Source organism: Plectropomus leopardus, chromosome 7, assembly GCF_026936395.1.
Source record: "Plectropomus leopardus strain MGB_pleo_1.0 chromosome 7, ASM2693639v1, whole genome shotgun sequence".
NCBI lineage: Eukaryota > Metazoa > Chordata > Actinopteri > Perciformes > Serranidae > Plectropomus > Plectropomus leopardus.
Window position 1 is genome coordinate 12,011,348 of NC_142182.1, and position 24,611 is coordinate 12,035,958.

At 39.0% G+C, this 24,611-nt stretch overlaps 1 protein-coding gene across 1 annotated transcript in view; it reads left to right on the forward strand.

The window, feature by feature from the left end:
- Positions 1 to 24,611, forward strand: part of polr3b (polymerase (RNA) III (DNA directed) polypeptide B) — a 28,587-nt gene that overhangs the window by 351 nt on the left and 3,625 nt on the right. Inside the window, exons 2-23 of the mRNA XM_088079954.1 lie at positions 94 to 126; positions 903 to 959; positions 1,047 to 1,111; positions 1,234 to 1,309; positions 1,897 to 1,997; positions 2,311 to 2,402; positions 2,719 to 2,836; positions 3,120 to 3,228; positions 4,623 to 4,745; positions 8,188 to 8,304; positions 8,380 to 8,514; positions 9,646 to 9,807; positions 11,179 to 11,379; positions 12,554 to 12,716; positions 13,853 to 14,006; positions 15,881 to 15,955; positions 16,068 to 16,166; positions 16,265 to 16,392; positions 18,768 to 18,977; positions 19,123 to 19,281; positions 21,358 to 21,475; positions 21,586 to 21,728. Of these exons, the coding sequence (XP_087936080.1) occupies positions 94 to 126; positions 903 to 959; positions 1,047 to 1,111; positions 1,234 to 1,309; positions 1,897 to 1,997; positions 2,311 to 2,402; positions 2,719 to 2,836; positions 3,120 to 3,228; positions 4,623 to 4,745; positions 8,188 to 8,304; positions 8,380 to 8,514; positions 9,646 to 9,807; positions 11,179 to 11,379; positions 12,554 to 12,716; positions 13,853 to 14,006; positions 15,881 to 15,955; positions 16,068 to 16,166; positions 16,265 to 16,392; positions 18,768 to 18,977; positions 19,123 to 19,281; positions 21,358 to 21,475; positions 21,586 to 21,728 (2,638 nt within the window). The remainder of the gene's footprint in view (positions 1 to 93; positions 127 to 902; positions 960 to 1,046; positions 1,112 to 1,233; positions 1,310 to 1,896; positions 1,998 to 2,310; positions 2,403 to 2,718; positions 2,837 to 3,119; positions 3,229 to 4,622; positions 4,746 to 8,187; positions 8,305 to 8,379; positions 8,515 to 9,645; positions 9,808 to 11,178; positions 11,380 to 12,553; positions 12,717 to 13,852; positions 14,007 to 15,880; positions 15,956 to 16,067; positions 16,167 to 16,264; positions 16,393 to 18,767; positions 18,978 to 19,122; positions 19,282 to 21,357; positions 21,476 to 21,585; positions 21,729 to 24,611) is intronic.

Below are 24,611 nucleotides of genomic sequence, written 5' to 3' on the forward strand. Positions count from 1 at the left end.
ATTGCCTTTAATGCAGAAATTTTCCAAGCAAATTGCATTCAACGGTTGTTCATTCAAACCTGATGTTTTATTGTTATTATTTCTTTTTGACAGGAAAAATGGAAACTGTTACCAGCCTTCCTGAAGGTAACAGAGCACCCTCATCCACCTACTGTGTATCCCAAACATTTTACTGAATTTTATACTATATCTACTCTGTAAATCCTCTGTCACGCGCCTCACATGTTGATTGTCGTTTCTTGTTGAATGGCTGTGTGACGCTACGATTGTTGTTATGCACGTGTTGGACGTAAATGAATCACCTGCTGTTTTTGGCTAAGTCTTCAATGTCTAGATACACTCCAGGCAGCAGGAGAGGATCAATACCTCTGATTCTTTAATGTCTCTGATGTAGCTCCTTTTTTTAAATTCACTGATCCAGGATGTATGTACACAACCAACACGTGTTGAATTCTACACATTGCACATAGATAAAGCATTTTGCCACACGCTTTATGTCATATACAGTTTACTTTGCTGCTGATGATGCACTTTTGTCCTCTGTATGAATTATTCTTTTGTTTTCTTTTGTACTGATGTTCATTAATATGTCCCTTTTACATATACATAAATTAAATTAAATTAAATATTCAGTAAAACTTCAATTATTGGCCGGGCTACTATTTGCTTAAATCATTGAATTCAACAGGCTTATTTTTGGGACAGGCGGCTTTATGGGACAAGTTGATGCCAAACTCTGAAGCTAATTGTGCCACTTCTGCAAGAAGTGCTCTTTTAAGTTCTGGTAGAGCTTCAGCCGTTTGATATTATCGCACCTCTGATTCAACCTAATGATAAATAATAGGACTAATCAATCTCACACAATCTGTATTTTATTTCACCGTGCACAACCTGTTTTCCAGGTGAAGGGACTGGTGAAGCAGCACATCGACTCATTCAACTATTTCATCAACGTGGAGGTAAAACACGATGCCAGCATGAACCTCTAAAGTTTTTACAGCTGCGTCTTCGTGGTAATAAGTTCATGTTCATGTTTTGTTTTCCAGATAAAGAAAATAATGAAAGCAAACGAGAAGATCACAAGTGATGCTGATCCCATGTGGTACCTAAAGTACGTCTCATTGTTTGCATTAAAACAATAGTAATCAAACGCTCCTGTATGCTGCATGTTTGTCTGTGGGCAGCTTATAGATTCAGTTTTGAGTCTAAAATATTTAACTGTCTCTCTTCCAGATACCTCAATATCTACGTTGGCATGCCTGATGTTGATGAAAGCTTCAACGTTACCAGACCAGTATCTCCTCATGAGGTGAGCTCAGTTTGTTGTGTAATAAAAAGAACATTTTACGAGCCATTGTTGGTAGCACAGTTTGTGTAGCTGTAGTTTACCATTACCATACCATAACCCAAATGTTGTGATCGGTTACCCCTGATAGCATATGTAACTTTTTTTTTTTTTTAAATGTAAGTTTCTATTTATTTTAATATAATCAAAGAGACAGCGTCATTATATGTGTTTGTAACTTTGAGAGACCTTTGACAAATACACATTTTTATAATAACCAAAATAAACATTATTTAGTAATAACCTTACATAAGGATTGTCAGTAACTCAGCAAAAGCCTTTTCTTCATCTTAAACTTATTTAACGTCTGTCCATAAAACATTTCCTTTTTTATTTCATTTTTTTAAATGCATCCCAGAGGGGCAGAAATGAACCAAAGAAAAGTAAAATGAAATGAAATGAAATAAAATGCTTGTAGCAGTCAAACAGAATCAATAAAAAGTTAAGAGTCTTACCTCGCCTCACCAACCTTTTTTCCATGAAAGAGCAATAACGCTTTTGGCCAATAAATGTCAGAACGCTTCAGACATCATCCCTGTTTGTTTCCACAGTGTCGTCTCAGAGACATGACCTACTCAGCACCCATCACAGTGGATATCGAGTACACTCGTGGCAGTCAGAGAATCATCCGCAATGCGCTTCCCATCGGAAGGTATCGTTGCTTTGTCTTTTTGTGTCTCGCGGTGTGACAGTGTGCCCAGGTGGCTTAATCTCTGAACTTTATGGTCAAAATTTAACATGCCAAAAAGCCATTTCATCAGTCCAGCTCATCTGTCTCCTTTCACTTATCGTAACTCTTTTACCTGCCGGAGCATTTGTGATGATGGTCAAACTGTTTGTTCACAGTTTTATCTTTTTGTCCGCCACAGCAGCAAAACAATAAATTAACACTGACACTGCAATTTATTATTATTATCCTATTATTACACACTTGTTATTAATGTATTTAACTCTGCTTTTCTCAGGATGCCGATCATGCTGCGAAGCTCAAACTGTGTTCTCACAGGAAAGACGCCCATGGAAGTTTCTAAACTGAATGAGTGTCCTCTGGATCCAGGTACACAAAGCGGGACGCAGAATGGGAGCAATAACACAGTTTAATAATTATTATTATAATTATTATGAATTCATCCCCTCTAAAACATTTGACACAGATAATCTACCTTCTTCACCAGACAAAAAAGTCATGTTTTATATTAGAATAAACATTTAGGCAAAATAAAATTGTCCTACTTAAATTTTCGTTGTTGGAAGATTGGTCTTAAACTTGATTCTGAGTGGCATTGAAAAAAAGTCTTAAAATTCCCAAGTCTACCGTGCCTTAAGCTGCAGGAAGCCTGTAATAGCGATTTGTATCTTATATTTCTCCACAGGGGGTTACTTCATTGTAAAAGGTCAAGAGAAAGTAATTCTGATCCAAGAGCAGCTGTCCAAGAATCGAATCATTGTGGAGCAGGACAGAAAGGGTGCAGTCGGAGCCTCCGTTACCAGGTACTGCAGCAACTCCTCCACTAAACGTTAATCCAGTGACTGACTTTACAAATATTCAGAGAATATATATATATATATATATATATATATATATATATATATATATATATATATATGTATATATGTATATATATACCATGCTGATAAAGCCTCCTTGGATTTATTTGTTGGGGGGTGAATAGTCTCTGGTTCATATATTATTGTGAAACAGTTGACTTTCTTTGTCAAAACTTCTGTTTCTTCATCAGCTCTGATTATTTTCAAACCTTGTCTTTAATTTCAGCTCCACTCATGAGAAGAAAAGCAGAACAAACATGATTGTCAAACAAGGCAGATTCTACCTGAGACACAACACGCTGTCAGAGGACGCCCCGATTGCCATCATATTCAAGGTATTTAAAAAAAAAACAAAAAAACAACCTTTTATTGTAGAAATCAACATTTAAAATATGTGACATAAGGACAAAAGCAGAAAACATCATTAAAAAACAAAACAGGCATGAGCTCATATCTAAGGTACAAGAGCTGTTGATGATAATGACACAAGTTCACCGAGCTTCCAGTAGGGGGCGCTACAAGACAGCGAGATGATTTGGGGTGATTTTGTATTTATTTATTATTATTATTTATTAAGTTGTTCCCTCAAATGCATTTGTTTGTTTCTCAGGTAACTTATTCTGATTAGATAACTTTTTATGTTTCACTTTGCTTTACTTCAGCCCCCTGAACTGTTTATAACAGATGATTTCACACAATGACTCCCAAAATGTCCTAAATTCAATTTTATAAATATTAGGCCATTAAAGTGTCTTGATTACCACAAAAATTTTATTTAATTTCATTTATCCATCTTTTTAAATTGGTTTTGTCAAAATGAGTCATGCTCTTCTGCGTGAAAGTCCACGTCTGATGATACAAATAGTTAAACTTACCACTTAACCTAATACTGTATATTTTCTTTATACTTACAATTATCTGTCGGCAAAATGTAGATAAACCTAACTCACTCTAATCATTGTATTGCTATATAACACCTACCTCTGAGTGGGACCTCATATATATGTTATTACCCTTGCAGTGCTTGAATAAGAAAATCATGATTTGTCCAAAAATATGTCTAAATTTGGTTGAAAAAAAATTCTCAAAAAAAATTCAAAATTCAAACTAAGTGTCTGATAGCTGTAGATACTGTTCATAAATATTACGTGTTGACTTATATATTTTGTTGCAAGTTCCTTTGAAGTCAGTAGTGTCAGTAATTCATCATCAGATTCATTTTTATGTGTCGCTCTTTGCGCTCAATGAAAATGTCAGCTAGCCAGCTGGCATCATTAACTTCTCGCCCCTCTGAGGACAAATCTCTCCAAACGTGTCAACTTGTGAGAGCGTCGAGTGTTTGGAGCTGAAGTGATTATCCGCAGGACACAGTTTGCACGCTCGCTCTGTTTGCTGTGCACTTGTATATCCTGGGTGACTTCTTCCCCGTCCCTCTCCGTGTTTGGCTGCAGAAAAAACCTCTGATCCAGTGTGGCACAGACGGATCAGTTCCCACAGCTTCACATTTCCATAAGCAAATGTCAGACAACCTTATGACTCCCAGTTCACCTCTCTGTACACACACACACACACACACACACCTCTCCCCTCCTCATGCCTCCTCCTGGCTCACCTCTGGTTCCACAGTATCTCCTCTGTGTGCATTTCACCTCATCTTTCAGCTCCTTATGTGGTTACAGAAATGAAATATTAAATGATTAATGCTCATGTCACATCCTCTTTCACACAGGGTATGGGAGTAGAGAGTGACCAGGAGATAGTGCAGATGATCGGTACAGAGGAGCACGTCATGGCCAGCTTCGCCCCGAGCCTGGAGGAGTGTCAGAAGGCTCAGATCTTCACGCAGACTCAGGTACCTCAGTCATCCATGTGGGGCACAGCTGCATGATTTGATTAAAATCATCAAAACAAAATAATAGCAGCACTGCACTCGGCTGATTTTACACACAGAAGTCAGTTTACTCGTCACAGGGAATCCTACTTTTAAATTCAGTTTTTTATCATGATTAACGAGGATGATGATTTGAGTTTGAAAGGCTGCATCACCGTAAAGTGATGTGATATTCTGATCTAGGGTCAGCCAATATTGTTTTTTCAGGGCTGATAGTGATACTGATTATTAGTACTTAATGAGACCGATAACCAATATTTGGAACTGATATTGATTTACAATAAAAAATGAAAATATTTCTGTCAATTTAGAATTTGGGATATAACAAACTCCAACACAAAACTTTAATTAAATGCATTTAAGAAATGTTTAATCAAAACTGAAACTTTCAACATCATATTCACCAAGTTCTCTGCAACTTTTCATTTATGAAGTTCAGTGAAAATTTAAATTAAAAAATGAATAAATACACATAGCTCCCTGAGGTTTTACAAAGTAAAAGTTCTTATTGACACTTTCTTTGCATGTATTGCAGACTGCCTTACCTGGTGTTGGTTGAGTGTAATGCACACACTTCTTTATTAATAAATTTTATTAACAATCTTTAAAATAAAATGCAGATACAGACAATCGGCGCTGTGCACGGGGCAAGTGTTTTTGAATGAGTGAAAATAATAATATTTGATTTTCTTCATATCAGCCAGATTTAGTATGTAAATACTGTAGTCATTGATGTATATTGTTTTAAAAAAGCTAAGGATGAAATTAAAAATGGAGATTATAATAGATTGTTATATATAATAAGGATAAGGGTGTGGGGTTTTAGGATTGTGGGTATTTACCAGACAGGGTTGTTCTCAATAATAAATGCAATTTGTTGTATTACATTAAAAGTAGAAGCCAGCACTTTAAAACTTGACCCTCACAGATACTAAATGTCAGAATATCTTAATTATCTGGGCTTTTTTTTACCTTTGTCAATCCCTTTTGTCAAAAATACAAATCTTTTTTAAAGGAGCAGGTCAGCATCTGAGGAAATGCACTTAGACAGTAAGATGTTAATACCACCCTCATATTTGCACATTAAAAATAATCATAAAGCCAGCTGCTGGTTAGCTTAGCTTAGCACAAAGACTGGAAGCAGGGTTGAACAGTTAGCCTGGCTCTGTCCAACCCGAGAAAACCTGCACGCCGACAAACAGAAAGCTAACTAATTAGAGTTTCTGCTGGCTGCCGGGCAACCTCACAAGGATGACAAGACTCAGGAAGTCACATGACCCCCTGTAAAACCCCAACAGGTCGTTCTCACTCTTTACTTTTTGTACAGATAAAACAAACAAGATGTAAAGAGTTAATTAGTGAGCTTCAGAGGGGTTACCTGTTTTCCCTTGTTTGCAGTCTTTGTGCTAAGCTGAGCTGACAGAGGTCATTTCGTCATCAGACTCTCAGCAAGAAAGTGAATAAGCAAATATGGAGGATAATTCTTTAAAAAATGTAACCCGATTATGTGAATTATGACTCTACAAATCAAGCAGATTTAAAGTTAAAGTGCTAATTTTGTTAGTTTTTAAGTTTCGGCTTGTTCCGAATCTTGAATTTGGACAACAGAATTTGTATATTGATATCATTACAGTGCGATTTAGACGGTATGATTCAGCTGGAAGTCCATAAACAATGAATTATCAGCCAGCCTTAATGTGCCCATTAACTCGTCTGAAGAGCAGGATGTTGTTGTTGGGAAACAAGCGTGCGTCGACAGAAGGTATTTTCTTTGTCTCTCTGTGATCAGATGACGAAGGTTTTGTCTTTCCAGCCAGTCAAGTCATGCTTTGGGTGGTTTATTCAGGAGGCCTGCATGTTTTCTTTGACATCTACAGATGAATGCAATCGGCCAATTTGTTTTTCATAAAGATTATGTTGTTAGAGGAACCACTGATGCATTGATGAGGCCATATTTGCTTCCTAGCAACCGGTCCCCGCCGCTCTCATGTTCGTCTGTCTGCCAGCCTCCATGATGTCTTTTCATGGTATTCATTGGGTCATTGTATTGTGCACAATGAGGCCTAAATCTATATAATTAAAGGCAGATAAGGCTTAAGAAACATTGTTATCAGATTATGATAAGTAATCTGTCTAAACCAAATTTGACTGTCATCTTTTTTTCTAGTGGTATACATTTAGGAATCAGATATGATTACATGATTTTATCATATATATATATATATATATATATATATATATATATATATATATATATATATATATATATATATATATATATATATATATATATATATATATATATATATAAATTTAAAAAAAACTTGTCTTTCTGCACATTAGCCTGTTAGGTATTTATATGAATATATTTTAGATATATTTAATGTATTGTGGATGGCCGGGTGGGTGGTCTTCAGCCTCATTAACCTTTGACCTTTTCTATAGTTCAGTAGAGGGCTCCAGAGAAACACTGACTCAGGTGTGTGTGTGCGTGTGTGTGTGTATTTGTGAGTGTGAGTGTGTGTGTGAGAGCGTGTGTGTGATTCACTTGACCTCCCACAGGCTCTGTGCTGTTTTCCTAGAAAATTCCACGTGAATCATTTTACAACAGCATTAAACACATTAATAGCAAATGCCTTTAAATGCTGAGTTTAAATAAACATAACACCAACAGAACCATTAACCTGAGATGTATATTGAACCTGAACGCCTTTTGAATAGAGAGAGAAACTCAAAAAGTAGTATCGAGTCTCAAAAACTCTGAAGTAGTGATTTCAAGATGCTTAATTTTTTTACTTTGATCCAGTACTTTGAAACACCTCGATAGTCAATACCATTTTCGATACCATGAGGTAAAATTGACACTAAAGACATAACATTTAAATTTTTTATCAAAAGACAAATACAACACCAAATCCCAAAAAGTTGTGACACTGTGTAAAACGTACATAAAAATACTTTTTGGTAGAGAATGGGGGAAATAAGTATTCAACAGGTGAAATTTATTTTCATTATTTTACAGCTTTTCACTTGAAATTTTGACCAGACATTGGTATTAACTCAAAACTAAATAAATAACAAATTATAACATGTCAATCCATAGAAATTATGTGCAGTAAATTTGACTGGCACAAGAAAAAAGTATTAAACACACTAACTGAGTAGTATTTTAATACTTGTAGAAACCTGGTTGCAATGCCAGCCTCAAAACACTTTTTCTATGAAGAAACCACATTTGGTTTGTGTGAATCCTGACGTGCATGCCCGCTTCATGTGACCAGAAATTTGCTTCCATTCATGCAACTGACTTTATGCACACACGAAATCAGTGTTTTGGTATTCATTTTGAACCTTTGGTATAATATCGACACCAACATGCTGTATGTGCCGCTCTGTGTTTCAGGCTCTGAGGTACCTCGGTAATAAAGTGCGGAGACAGCGCATGTGGGGAGGCCCCAAGAAGACCAAGATGGAGGAGGCCAGAGAGCTTTTGGCGTCTCTTATCCTCACACACGTGCCTGTATGTTGACAGACAGACACAAATCATGAAGTATCCTCATTATATTTCACAAACTAAAATCATTTTTGTCATTAGGTCAAAGAGTTTAACTTTCGGGCAAAGTGTATTTACCTGGCTGTGATGGTTCGGAGGGTGATCCTGGCTCAAGGGGACAACAAGGTGGACGACAGAGATTACTATGGCAACAAACGTCTTGAGTTGGCCGGGCAGGTAAGCCTCTATGCGCCATGTGGTCTCATTTACTGCTCGTGTAATATTTAGTCCGCCTTTCAGTCAGGCTTCTTATGTTTCACATTAAATATACACGCAGTTTTTTATTTGTCAGCTGATCAATATGAAATGAAATTAAAAGGCGTCCTGTTGAACTCGGTATTTATAACTGAAAGGTGTTTAATACATTTAGCGCCACTAGAAAACAAAACAGCCCCGATGCTTATTAATAACACAAGAAAGGAACAAATAAAGCTCACATGCTTTAGTGCAAACGGATCACAGCTCTGGACCAGAGGACAGCGGCTGCTCCAGCCCTGATCTCTCACCTGCATCTTTGTTCCTGCCTCCTTCTTTTAATAAGACTCTCATTATTTTTCCCCTCAGCTTTGTTTTTCCCCTGTTTTGTTTTTGTCACCCCCCCCACCCCACCCCCTGTATTTCAGCCTGGCTTTGTCAGGAGAGAGATATGCGGTGGCACCAAAATCCAGAGGCTGTGGAAGCATGGGGATTTTTCAGCACCGTGACAATAGAATTGCTGCCTTGACTGGAGCGATTGAGCTAATCCGCAGGCCCGGCTCTGATAATGTAATTACTGCTGTCTTAAGGCCTTTAATTTCCCCCCCAACCTGCTCTGTATAAGGAGCAGGAGATGGGAGGGGGAGGGGCATGGAGCCCTCTTTCAATAGGGGGCTTACACACTAACAACGCCAGCAATCTCCTCACTCTCCAATTATGGTTCCCTGACATTCAACTAATTGGCCTGGCTGCGCAACGGAAGCTTAATTTCTTTATTAATTTTAAGCAGCGCTGCCTGTTTGTTTTGATGTATGCTAATGCACAGGGTGGGTGGGGGCTGTGAGAGAGGTTGCCTCCTGTAGGCCTGGCTGAGGACGTCAGGGACGTGGGACAGAGGCCAGGTCAGGCTTATCAGTGAGCCGGCACACCTGGTTATTAAATCTGACTGTAAACGCACCTCAGCGTTGATTAGAGACAGATGTGGGCTGCCAGCGGATCTGAGAGTCAGACTGCAAAGATGCAACGACTCTGAAATGGTTGTTCTTAAACAGCATCTCGTCTGCGGTCTGGACAAGTGAATAAAAATGTTTTGTCTCCCTCTGTCCTTTCTAGCTCTTGTCTCTACTGTTTGAAGATCTGTTTAAGAAGTTCAACTCTGAACTGAAGAAAATCGCAGACCAGATCATCCCCAAGCAGAGAGCTGCACAGTTCGATGTGGTGAAGCACATGCGGCAGGATCAGATCACCAACGGCATGGTCAACGCCATATCCACGGTGAGTGTGCTTAAAGCCTCTGGGAACTCAAATCACCAAAAACATTCTGAATATGTAATTTAGGGTCTTACATGCAAAATAAAAAGCATAAAAAATGATCAGACATTAGCCTCAATCCAAATCTGGAATACTGTCATTTTAGTTTTCCTAAAGCTGGGTAAAATAAGACGTGGCAATAACCGTTTTACGTAAGCCAGCCCAAAATTAACTCTCGCTTGGCATTTATGCAGCATTGTGTTTCTTTAGGTTTTTAGGTTGTTTTTTTTTTACCAGAAAAGAACAAAAATCTCCTTTTTAAGAGTTTCCTGACGAGAAAACACTAAAAGAGTAAAACCTAAAAATAAAAATCAGAGGGCAGAGGGTCAATAGTAGAAAAACTCAACAATAAAAAAGACTGAGAGGATAAACTGCATCATAAATGCTGCAGGACGAGAGGAGCTGCTCAGCAGGCAGCCGCTCAGCACGGTGCAATGACACCTTTAGGTTAAAACGTTGCAAAACATAGCAAATATCTGTCCTGCTCAAGTATTGGACAGTGTTGGGAGGTAAAATTAAAGAAACAGTGTGTGAGGTGGTGAAACATGGCGGACTCCGTGTATAAGGACCTGCTCCCTTTGTAGATATAAACAGCTCATGCTAATGTAACAAAAACACAACAAATCTTATTTTCTTAAAAAGAAAACTCATTGTGTTATATTCCATTTTTGCCAATATATCCCCCTAAATGATACACACTGGACTCAGTGCTCCGACATTTTTTGGCAACAAGTGTTGATACGTATTTTTTTAACTATTCTAACTATGAACTATGTCTTAAGCTTCATTCACAAACTTAAAAATTGTACTTCACCTTTTCTAATTTAAAGAATTAAAGAAGGCATAATCTGATCTGAGACCACACACCTCTACAGTACATACAAACCGTCAGTTAACACCAAAATACCTATTTTAAGCCTCATTAATATGATTATCCAAAATCTTTTTTTATTTTGTTTAGTGACTTTTTTTTTAAACATAACACATGTATCAGCATATAACTATGTAACCCTGCATAATACATTGCATCACACTTTGCACAGAAATATTCTTGTGCTGTTACACTTTAATTGATGAACCATAAAATTAGATAAATACTAAAAAAAAAGGGTAAAGAAAAGACGAAGGACAGTTTCAGTACTCCAGTGTCCTGATCCCAGACAGCTCCTTAACGCTCATCAGTATTTTCGGATCCTTTAAGGTCAAAGGAACAACATGTACAAACTTCATGAAAAAATGTATGTCATGTTAGTTTCTGTCATATTTCCGTTATTCTGAATCTTTGAGTTCAACCTTTATTGTTCTTGAAAAAACGTGTTTTTCTGTCATCTACAGGGAAACTGGTCTCTGAAGAGATTTAAGATGGACCGTCAGGGTGTCACCCAGGTCCTGTCTCGTCTCTCCTTCATTTCAGCTCTTGGGATGATGACCAGGATCTCCTCCCAGTTTGAGAAGACCAGGAAGGTCAGCGGGCCGCGCTCCCTGCAGCCGTCACAGTGGGGCATGCTGTGTCCGTCTGACACCCCTGAGGGAGAGGTGAGTGAGCTGCAGCAGCCACACCTGACCTGTTCCTGCTCGTCCACTGAGGAGATTTTACTAATATTGCCTCTGTGGGAGTTTTAGCAGTTCTTCATGTTAAATATTTAATAAATACTGAAATCAGAGATAAAAGTATGCGTACAAAAGAGTCTGATGCCCTCAAGCATGTGTGTACAAAGTTATGAAGATGACATTGAACTCATTAGATTTTGTTGGTCATATGTCAAAGTTCAAGGTCATTATTACCTTGTCGGTCTAATTCTTTTTTTAAAATATATATACTTTATTTTTCAAAGGACACTGAAATACAGTTTAGCACTGTAGAACATACAAAACCGTTGGTCACCTTGTGCTTATACAGTTATTGCATTCATAAATATACAAGTCAGTTCACGTTTTAAATACTCAGCGATCGTCTTGTGAGGTCACATGCACAATGCATACAATCTTTCCCAGTACAACACGAATTTATCACTTTCTGAGTTTAATAGAAGTTATTCTTTCCATCCCTTATCCGTCTCATTCTTGTGAACGAAATATCTCAAGAACACCTTAAGGGAATTTATTCAAATTTGGCACAAACGTTTGAGTCGACTCAAGGATGAGCTTATTAGATTTTGGTGGTCAAAGGCCAGAGCGACCTTATATACGCCTCATTCTTGTGAAAGCAATATCTCAAGAACACCTTGAGGGATTTATGAAAATTCACCAAATTAGAATTTGGTGCTAAGAGGTCAAGGTCACTGTGACCTCCCATTCGTCTCATTTTTGTGAACGCAATATCTGAAGATGGCCTTATCGGAGTTCCCTTAAATTTGGCGCTAACGTCCACTTGGACTCAAGAATGAACTGATTCGATTTCGGTGGTCATAGGTCAAGGTCACAGTGACCTAACATGTTTTTGGCCATAACTCAAGAACCCTTAAGCACCACCTTGAAACTGTGCTGATTGTTTAGATCTTCTGTGTGTGAAGCGTCCATGTTTTCACAGATATGGATGTTAACAATAGCATGTTGGTATATCTAGTTTAATTCTGTGGTGCGGTATTCTTGTGTCATGCATATAATGCATATATATTTTTATATATATATATATATATATATAAGGAAAAACAACCTTCAGTATAATATAATATCTGTTTATATTTATTTTTAATGCTCTGGTTTGTAGGCCTGCGGTCTGGTGAAGAACTTGGCTCTGATGACCCACATCACCACCGACATGGAGGACGGCCCGATCATCAAACTGGCCTTTAACCTGGGAGTTGAAGACGTCAACCTGCTGTGTGGAGAGGAGCTCTCCTACCCGAGCGTCTTCCTGGTCTTCCTCAATGGTACAACTCCTCCGCACCACTGCAGCGTAATAAATAAATAAACAAACACAAAGAGAATTAACAGTGCATGCTGCTGCTTTAGATCACTTGAAAAGAAAGTTTAATCCTCTCTGTTTTGAATGCATTGCTTATGAACATGAAGGGAAAATATTCTGTTTAGTTTACAGGAGGCAATTTTGTATTTTGCGGGGAGGCTGATAAGTCATTAATTTCATGGCAGCAGCAGGTATTATTCTTGAGTCAGAACTTGGCCCCATAATTACTGTATATGTTTGTCTCGCCACTGATAACTGTCAAATTATATTAGCTGCCATACCATTTAATTAGTTGGTAGCAGCAGGTGTCAAAGCCCTTCAGAGTGTGTTCAGTGGAAATGTGCCCTCACACAGAGGCAGAGCACAGTGTCTCCTCTGTTCTCCACTCATTTGTCTGTCAGACTTGATATGAACAAACCCCTGTGGGCAGCTTGAGCGCAGCTCTCACCAGTCGTGGAGGTTCAGAGTACACTACCGTACATGCGTGCTGTTTCTTTCCGTTTAAAGTTTGTGGATGATTCAGAAATTCACCCAAAAGTCGAACCTGCTCACTAACTTTAATTATCTGCTCCAACTTTCTTTAGACTTGACTTAAAATGATTGCAGAGCTCAACAATGAGGATTGCCAGAGGAAAGCTAAATGCCACATTGAGCAAGTAAATCCAGCAACTTTCTCACCCGATTTGGCAACTGCTGAAAAATAATTAAACACATAATTTTTTCTGGAGCTGATGATGGAAGTTGCTAAGGAGTGAGCCCTCTCACTGCTTTCTCATCTCTGTTGAGGGTTGCTGCACATGTTTAGTACCGATAGGGCAGTTGAATAAAAGTGGTGCTGGGTAAAGATGAAGGTTAAGAGCTGAAGGGCAAGTGAATAGATTATTGAAAAATTGTTGTGGGGAAAGAGGTTTTAGTTGGGTGGCATTAGTGGATGTGGGCAGTTTGTTGTGAGTTTAAGAGCAAGACGGACTGACTCACAACATATATCTTCATGTCAAGACTGACACCGGTTTACTCAGAAAGGTAATGGTGGGAAACCGCACTAGAGTGTTTTTTTAAGTTATGTGAAAATGTCTCTGTCTGTGTGTTTTACGACGACAGGTAACATTCTTGGTGTGATTCGAGATCATCACAAGCTGGTCAACACCTTCAGACTGATGCGCAGGGCGGGTTTTATCAACGAGTTTGTGTCCATCTCCACCAACCTGACCGACCGCTGTGTCTACATCTCCTCCGATGGAGGACGTCTCTGCAGGTGGGGATTTTTAAACCTGGACTCATACACAAGGCAAACGCAAAAAACACAAATTAATGCTACTGGACACAGTTTGTAATCAAAAATGATTACAACACAGCTGTATTTACCCTCTGTCTGAGACGGCACAGACAGACTGTAGTTACACGATGTTCAGAGACTAGAAATAATAGCTACAACTGCACTGATGCCAAAAAAACCTGCACGGCCTACCTTTTTCCAGGCAGAAGAGTGATCAGGAATCAATATAGGAATTGATGATGAATTGATATAACATCCTATCAATTCCCATCTGTACTTCAGGGTGTTGTAAAGTCAAAGATTATTGAAAAAAATGGTTTTAACAACTAGAGGTGTGCTATATCATATTGTCCATGATAATACCGGTGTATATATTTATTTTTTAACTTTTAATTTATTCAATATGAAAAACAAACAAACAACAACACACATAAAACTTATAGCACATTGGAGATGTTTACAACCCAATCACAAACTTATCTTTTTTTTTGGCCCTTTCATGTCCATATTCAACATACTAAATAAAGAAAAGGAGCACAGAATATAGAGGAAAAAAAAACAAAAAGAGCTCAGAAAATATACAAAGTATGACAAATCAGTAGTTATAATAAATATAAACTAAGGTTAAATTCCATAGTTAAACAAAAAATAAACAAGCAATGAAAACAAAGCAATGGCAAAATGGAGAGGGAGAAAAAATAAATAAATAAAAGACGTCTACATTTCTGACATGGCCCATGACCCAATTAATGGGGACCATTGTTCATTAAACCAATACATTTTTATCTTTAACTTAGCTGTAAATGTTTCCATAATGTACACATTTTTGATATGAAAAGAAAAATTCACATTGAGATAATTGCAAAATTTTGACTCGTTGACATCAAGGCGTCCTGTCATCAAGTGTGGCTGCAGTGAAATTACGCTCTCAGCAGCACAGCATCTCTCTCTCTCTCCCTCTCCTCTTGCTGTGCACGCACAGGAATCTGTGTCATTAGGTGATTTTCTCATAAGCCTGTCCTAATACATGACACTTGCAGTGCAACTGTAAAAAACTGCTACAGCAAGAAGAGTGGAGGAGAAATAGCAGCACATACAGGTCACAGGTGGAGAAAACAACGCAGCCATTCATAAAGATTGAATACAATGTTTTTTTTGTATTTGGCAACTGTTCAGATGTGTTACTTTTGATCCATTCTATTTTGTTGTAGTATTCATATTTTACACATAATCTGAATCTCATTCTGAGTTATCGTTTGCAAACGAAAGAACTGTGAGATAAATTTGGTTCAGTTTTTTCTGAATATTTGAAGGCGAATCACATTTATGTCAACATATACAACTGTAACACTCATTTTGTTGCAATTGTATGTTCTTGAAATTAATATTAAAATAGTCAGCAATCATCAAGAATATTGTTATTGCAAAAAAATGACCATATCGCCCATCCCTATTCACAACACGTAATATTCTGTCTCAATTCATACTTAAAGGTGTTTAGTCTTTCAAAAACATGTTCACTTCAGTCAAAAACAAAAAAAATAGTTTGCCCTCCTCCTTGCTGCACACAAAAGGAGACACGCACCTGTGTTAACGGGCTGGCCTTTTAACAATCATTTACTCATTAAAGAAAGTTGTTCAAAAAAAGGCCCACTCATTTGATCTGATGAATCACTCCATTCAAAGTGAGGGTTTTGTTGTTTTGTTGTTGTTTTTTATCATTGAATATGAAGACAGACATTCAAAGCTTTATTTGAAAACTTTAATAAGAGGTTTGGGATGTAAAAAAAATAGAGTCCTTGTAAGTAGTTTGACAGTTTTCTGCTTTGGTCTGTGTTGTTGTTCTCCATCAGGCCGTACATCATAGTGAAGAGGGGACAGCCGATGGTGAAAAACAAACACATTGAAGATCTGTCACAGGGCTACAGGTGAGGCTTGGAGTCAGGAGAAGATTTTAACAACACATTTAGTTACAGATAATCATATTTTAAAAGATCATATTGTTTGTTTTTTATAAAAACACACTTTTCTCAACTCCAGAAACTTCGAAGACTTTCTGCACGAGGGCCTGGTGGAGTACCTCGATGTGAATGAGGAGAATGACTGTCAGATCGCACTTTATGAGCACATGATTAACAAGTGAGCAGCACGTGATTCTCCTGACGCTCCTGGTTTTTTTGGTCATTCAACATGCTGGTTTCACTGCCTCTTTTATTTGCTTTTAAACATTTCCATAGAGACACAACACACTTGGAGATCGAGCCCTTCACACTGCTCGGGGTGTGCGCTGGCCTCATTCCCTACCCCCACCACAACCAGTCACCCAGGAACACATACCAGTGCGCTATGGGCAAGCAGGCCATGGGTAAGACTCAGCTGAGCAGGTAGCTCCAGTCAGCAGGCACGTCATTAAAGTGTGAAGATCTCAAATCCTTTCTCAAACATCCTCCAAACAGCTGCAGTGTTGACTTCTGTGCATGCATACACACAAATGGATACTGACAGTAATTTAATCTTACATCAAGACTATTCTTAAGCCGCCCAAATCTGCTGGTTCAGAGTTTAGACTTTTATTTGCACAAGTTAAAAATATACAAAAGGACATTAGAATAACAAACACTATAGATACAAGCAGCCCGCTGGTTCGTCTCCCCCAAAACTCTGCTCCTGCTCTACTTCTTGTCAGAATACATTTGTGTGTGTGTGATTGAGTGTTTTTCTTATGTGTGTGTCAGTGTGTGTATGCGCATGGACATCAAACATGGGGCGCTTGCGTAGGTTCTCTATTGTGCTGTGTGTGTGCGGAGGCCCTTTCCCTGCCAGTCACCCAGAGTGTCATTAGCAATTCATTGTGTCTGCTCTGGCTGTGCTCAGGGGGTCAGTGTGCTCAGCTGCGAAAGACCACAGAGTGCGCACCCGCAGCTCCTTGGTAACCAAAACTTCCCCAAACGGCCCTGCTAACATTCGTAAGAGCCGACTGCGGTCACCCCCACCCCACCGCTTTACCTCCATCCGTCCCGTCCTCCCCTCCCCCGCATTATTACAAAAACACAGACTGGAACTATATTTGGCCCAATATCCTCTGCCTTGTCTGTTTTGTGTGGACAGCCCTATACATGTGCAAATCTGGTTGTGTGGCTCGGGCCTATTATCACAGACTCTGTGCTTGTAGCCTGATTGTGAAGTAATAGCATCTGACAAATGTCAAGGCTTCCAGGGAGGCCAGGCTTTACGCCATAACTCGCCCCGTTCCTCCACTCTGCCGTGCCGAGACGGTGCTAACCAGGCCCAGCTCCGACCCATCCAGCAGAAGGATTAAACACTTATAATCAGTGTTGGGCTCATAAGAAAACTTTTTAATTTTTTAATTTATTGTTATTGTTTTCAACAAAAACAGAACAGATAAACCGAGAGAGATCAGACCCGGTTAGGTGAAATTACATCATGTGACACAGAAAATGGGAAAAAAAGAAGCAAGGTTACAGACTGTGGGTCCTTTCCTTAAGGGCGGCTCTGGCAGATCATGCACTAATCGTGGCCCGATCCCCGTGTTCTTCAGTCTGCATGTCAGAGTATCCTTGGGTGAGATACAGAGCCACAGATGTCTCCGTGTGGCTGTGCCATCAGTGTTTAAATGTGTATGAATGTTACCGAGTAGCAGGTGGCACTTTGTACAGTAGCCCCGGCCACCGGTGTGTGAATGTGTGCACACATGGGTGAATGTGGCAAGTAGTTTGACCAGAAAAGCGCTACAGAAGCACAAGTCCATTTATCATTTACTTTATATCCATGTGAGTCCTTTAAGATCATAAAGGTCCTGATGATCCATGATTTTGATTGAAGTCGAGGCATTTTTTTTCCCACTCATACTCAACTAAAGTCCATTCTGGTGGTCTTAGCACAAAGGGGAATAAAACAAAGCAGCGTAGATGTATTAAATCACCTTCAAATTCAAATAAGATTTCCATTTTTCCAATAATTTTCTTTTTTTTGTGGCACATCTCAGCGAAAAAAACATGACATAAATATCCTGAACTGTTTCTGTCCACGAAGAGGTTGTTTTTGACTCTTTACGTAGCTATTTCCTGGTTATTGCTTTTTTACTGCCTGCTTATAATATTTATAATGAATATTTGTCCTGCTTTTTCCATCACATAAGGATATTTGCACATTACTTTTAAACATTTTTTTATTTCTTTATTTTATTCTCCATACCCACAATAGTTTGTTGCTCTACTCGTTTTATTTCATCCTTATTCCTCAAAATTCAGACTTTGCACAGACCTCTGTGTGAGGCACTTAATGTTATCTTCCAAACTAATTTGTTGTTTGTGACTGACATGAGCAACAATCACAAAAGTGAATCCAGAGATGGGATAGTTTTATTTCAATTCAATATTTCAATCATTTTGGGGTGACAACAAAAGGAAGGTGGTAACGAGAAATTAGTTTTTAGGGTAACGGTAATATTATTACTGAATTTTTTTTGGTAATTAGTCACACTACTTGTTATTGGAAAAAGTTATTTTATTACTCTAACACCTTACAGTTATTCTATTATTGCCCAACACTGCTTATAACGCACTAATAACTAATTTACAGACAGTTATTCACATTATGCACTGACAGTGAAACTTTTAAAAAAAAAGATACATATGCAGTGAAAACAAACAAGACGGAAGTAAGTTCTCCACCCAAAGCAGAAGTAATTCATCTACTCTCCGTGTCTCCTCTCTTCAGGCACTATCGGCTACAACCAGAGGAACCGCATCGACACTCTCATGTACCTGCTGGCGTACCCTCAGAGGCCCATGGTCAAAACGAAAACCATCGAACTGATCGACTTCGAGAAGCTGCCTGCTGGGCAGAACGCCACCGTGGCCGTGATGAGCTACAGCGGCTACGACATTGAGGACGCTCTGGTCCTCAACAAAGCCTCGCTTGACAGAGGTGAGAGCTGTTTATTGTTTACAGGATTTAGCATTTTTAATTGACATGTTTCATTACTTTAAAAAGGTATCTATCATAACATATTTGATCTTTGACCACCTGTTCAGGTAGCAGACACTTAGAAATCCTGATCTTTTCTCTCCAGGATTTGGGCGATGCCTTGTGTATAAAAACGCCAAGTGCACGCTGCGGCGTTACACCAACCAGACCTTTGACAAGGTGATGGGGCCCATGCTGGATGCTGTTACCCGAAAGCCCATCTGGAGGCACAGCATCCTGGATGCTGACGGGATCTGCTCCCCTGGTGAGTATCAGCCGGACTGGAGGAGACCCAGCATGCCACTGACTTGTTACTGTCTAACTCAGTGTTTCAGGTGTTTAAGGCCCCATGAAGTTGTAATTTTACTAAATGTGAAGTACTTGATGTTGAAAAATGTTTAAACATGTTGGGAAGATACATAATTGATCAATCAATCAGAGCGATATAGAAAAGAAGTGTTTGATAAGTGATAAGTAATAAGATTGTAGGTCCCAATAAGAGTCCATGTTTTACTGGAAAAGAAAGGAGCCTGAAGTCTCCATTTATTGTGATCTTTAAAATATCTTAGTTTAGCACTAATGGCATTAACAGATAACATTCGTCTTTCTTTAACACAGCTTCAGTTATTGTTGACATACACACACCATGACCCACCAAAGGACACTATCATGGCGTCATGAGTTAATCAGCATGCTTCTTTTTTTTTGCCTGTGCTTAATTTCAAATTTCAAATCCAGCCTGCAGCCCTTTGCTTCACGTTAAATACATTTTAAACAGTAAATTAAGTATTTCTTGTTATAAGAGATTAATCAACAAATTCAAATCAAATCACTTATAATACTGCATTTACTAACCAATAGAAGTCTTGGTCGACTAAAATTCTGTCTACTCTTCAACAGATCAATAAGTCAATAGCAAAAAATCCACAAGTGTTTCCTAGATTAACTAAATTAGCCACATTTCGTGTCCAAGTAAGTTTTTTTTCCCCTTTCTTTGCCAAAGGAGCATCACATATTTATGATGTTATAAACACCAGCGGTGTGACGAGGTGCTGGGTGCATGTTTTGTGTTTTTATGTGGGTGTAAAATGGGTAAAAAGCTGCCTTCACTGTCAGTTTTTACTCAGATGTCCAATCACAGTAAAGGGGGGGCGGTACAAATACCACAAACCAACCAACCATGACATCTCATATGCACAAGTGTTGAACAATAACAATAGAAGAGAAACTGGATCCACACAGAGCGGCGGGCCCGTCCTCTATCCCAACGTTCTTCGTCCTTCCCTTCATCCAGAGCAAGGGCCGGAGCAAATACTCAACCTAGTGCTGACATTTTTACTTTTGTGGTGATGCCACCAACCAGATGCCATATCATATCGTCCATGATAAAACCAGCATAATTTCCAATAGAATAAGAAATGTTCATACTGTAATAATGGCAATATTCCATCTTAGTGACATATTGATGTCGTACAGTTGTGGCTGAGAGAGAATTTGCTGCCAGTTACTGTTGTTGTTTTAAAACTAAAGAAATTAGAGAACATTTTTGTTTAGTTTGAAGTGAGTATTTGACAACAAACTGTTATTTTTATGCTGACACGTAAAACGATAACACTTATTTTTTTGCAAATGTATGTTCTTAAAAGTAATACTTAAATATTTTTTTTATATTTTTCAAATTTTTTTCATATAATTAAGTATATCATTATTGCAAAATACCCTGAAATATTGTGATATTATTTTAGGGTTATAAAGCCCACCCCTACCAGATGCAACCAAAGCATCTGCTGAAAAAGCGCTGCACCTCCGAAGCCCTCCAGCTCTTCCATTTGGGCATTTTTCGAAAACAGCATATCGACCAATCAACCAGACGATCCTAACTTTTACATGTAATGTACTGATAGCTGCACGTTTTGGTGTTGGATTTAAACAAACCAATTCAGCTTTTTTTTTGCACTGATTGTTTTTATTCATTTTCGACACAACTTGCAGGTATACATCAATCAATAACTACTGTCAATATGCCATAACACATAAATATCAATAATAACAAATGAAATACATATTTGACATTCCCTTAACAAATGAAATAAATAAATAAATAAATGTATGCATCATATGATACAGCCCTGCTATCATAACAGAGACAGTAACATATACAGAGAAGTAACAAAAAAGAAAATCCACCTTTGCTTTTCATTTAAACTTGATCCAGATTTTACACACTGACTGTTTCCTGTTGAGAAAGTAGCATATTTCTGTATGAAAAATGAGAGTCATGTCATATAAGAGCATGTAACAGCCTCTTAACCATGTGTGATGTATCTTGTGTGTAAAACAGGTGAGAAAGTGGAGAACAAACAGGTGTTGGTGAACAAGTCCATGCCAACTGTCACCCAGACACCACTGGAGGGCAGTACCCAGCTAGGCCAGCCCCAGTACAGAGACGTGCCCATCAGGTGAGTGCACTTCGCTCCCAACACCACACCCACTCACCCACCTTTTATGTTAAAAAAAAATGCAGCTCAACATTTTGATACCTCACAATTTTGTCATTCTCTTTCTGCAGCTATAAGGGCTCAACAGACTCGTACATCGAGAAGGTCATGATCTCATCCAACGCTGAAGATGCTTTCCTCATCAAGATCCTCCTGAGGCAGACCAGGAGACCAGAAATCGGAGACAAATTCAGCAGCCGGCACGGACAGAAAGGTGCACTCTCACACTGGTTTGGCTCTGAAAAAGAGCAGCATGTTGAGCTCAAACATAAATGTGCACAGTAATGCATTAATAGTCATGACCTGCAGCCCCAAATTTGAACCTGTCATGAAAGACTGTAAATGACTGGGGGTAAAAAGAAAAACTTTGGTCGTCTCTGTGCCGGAGCATTTGTTGAGTCAAGTCCCAGTAGCTGTTGCTCTGTCACTGCCCCCCTGTCCTCATCTTTCAAGAGCTCTTTTCAATTAATTGGCTCTTTGTCCTGTGCCAGACTATGCAAATTTATTACACCCCAGCAGTATTCTGCTGCTACTGGAGAAAAAGTGTTTACAACCTCCTTTGTTTTGCAGCACCTCCCCTATAGAGGGCCTGTATGATGTTTTAATCAAAAAGCTAACTGGCGCCATGCATAATTTACTCTCCTCATTACCGCGGTGGCCACTGGGCGGTCAGCTCAGGATGGGACAATGTCTTCTGTCTCGGATAGTGACGAAGAGAGAGGGGTCGCCGGGGGGTTAGCTGGAGGAGATCTGGATGGAGAGTCCCAGATGTGCGGCTGATGTATGACCAGTTTTTTTTTTTAATCAGAGCTCTCTGCGGCCGCTATGCGGTGTTCACAGCTACATAAGAATCAAGAAATGCTTGTGAAAGTTAGTGGAGGTTGTTTTGTTTGTAGAATTAATCAAATTTTTTACAAATATTTCATAATGAATCCTAAATCATGGTTTTATTATTTTATTAGAATTTGCCCACAGCAGTAGATCTCCCAGCTACTCATGAGCAGTCTCATAAGTCCTGGTCAGCAGAGCAGAATAAGTTAATTATTTACCGGTCACACACACACACACACACACACACACACACACACACACAGCTGTGGAGGTGGGGGAGGAGGTGGAGGGGTTGTCAGTAGTAGGGGCCCATTGTGCGAGCCGCCAGCGTGGGGCTGTATGAGCTGTGATGGAGGGCTCTGGACCCTTGCTGTTGTCTTGCCTTTCTCTGCTGATTTCATGCCTCTTTTATCATTCACTTTCACACAAAACAAACAACACCGAGGATGTCTGCTATGGGAACTAGTGTCCTTCTCCCTGAATCTTTCTAATCACCTTCTCCTCCATTTTCCACTCTCTTTCCTCCTCCTCTTTTATCCTACGTTTACCCTTATATTCAAACTTTGTTTTTCTTAACCGCCTTTTCTTTCTTATTTTCCCCTTTTACCTTTTCTTCTGGCTCTGCCGTCCTCGCCTTTTCTCTTTTCTTTTCACCTTCTTCCTGCTCTTGGATGACTTTCCAGCAAATCGCTGTACTTGTTCCCAGTCAACATCCTGTTACTACATCCTGCATGGCATCAACAGTGTGCTGTGTCGCTGACTGGTCGGCTAATAGCGAATTTTTCCCACGTGCACGGATTCAATTTCTCCTCTCCAGTTGATCCCCTCCACTTCCTCTGAGTTAAACTGAAAGTCATGGATGTGTAATCCCAGTCTCCCTGTCAAGCTAAGCACCTTTCTCCACTTCCTGCTCTCCTTCTCTTCTCTCTTCTTTCTCTTTTTTTTCATTTGCAAATGGGCCTACAATCTGTTTACCCTGGCCAGGGAAGAGTGCTTCGGCCCCTCAGCAAACATTTGCACTCACACTTAAACTCCTGGCTACCAGGGTGCTTGTCCCCCACATCATGTGAATCCAAAGAGGATCCTGTCTGTCCACACAAGTATGGAAATGTCATGCTCCGCCACAGGTCCACACCAAACCTCAATGCAGCAGCACACACAACAAAAAGTTTTACTACAAGTTTGCACATTTTCTGTGTGGTCCGTTAGGTGAGTGGGCTTTAGAAGAAGACTTCCTCTGCAAAATGATCATTTCTATAACAGCTCGTGTCTTGTTGAATTTGTGTAGTAAACTTCAGCTGTGTTTGAAACCGTTCCCTATCACAGAAAAAGAGCACTATGTAGTGTGTTCGCCGTTTTGTAGTAGTGTTCGAATTCTCAACGGTTAATTTCATCCACAATATAGTGCACTGTGAATAACCCACAATGCAGAGAAAATTTACCACAGTGCAACTACAGAAAAACTGTGTCAAAACGTCTGTTTACAAACACTCAAGCGACAAGTGCAGTATAATCCGAGTATAGTATATTCAGTTGTATGCTCAGTACTTCCCAAACATGGTACAAAACTAAAATAAAACACTTCTGCCTCCAAGTATTGTGCTCAGAGTGTGTCCAGGCGAGCTACTCGGCCATGTATTATATTGTTCGTACTGGCGTGTTTTAAATCGTAATGTTTTTGTAAAAATGTAGGTATTTGTGAAGTAATGAGCGTACGACTGGATAAATGAGACTTATATAATTATAGTTTGTAGAGTTTGTAAGCAAAGTTTTGTTATAGTTTTGCTGTTAAAACCAGACCCTGTTTTATTCAAAACATAAAGAAAGTTTGCCACTTTTGGATTCTCTGTTCACCGTGAAGGCATTAGTGAAAAGCAACGTTTTCCTCACATATTTAAGGTAACACGCACTGAGTGATTGATATTTGTTAATTTTGCAAGTGAAGTATTCCTTTAATATTGATTATTTATTGATTATATTAACAAGTCCTTAGAGTCCACATTGCTGTTTTGTCCAACCAACTGTCCAAAGTTATTAGAGTTACAGTGATTATAAAAGTGAGAAGCATCTGATCCTCACATATAAGAAGCTGAAACCAACCAACAGGTATAATTACATTATTATTACTTTTAATTCTTGCAACATTTATTGAAGATGAATCACTTAAAACAGCCTGTTGAGCTGCATCTGCATTTTCTGTGCTGTCATAATGCTATAGATGTGTTCATTAACTTCACTTTGTTTTTCCCCCTGTGTGTGTGTGTGT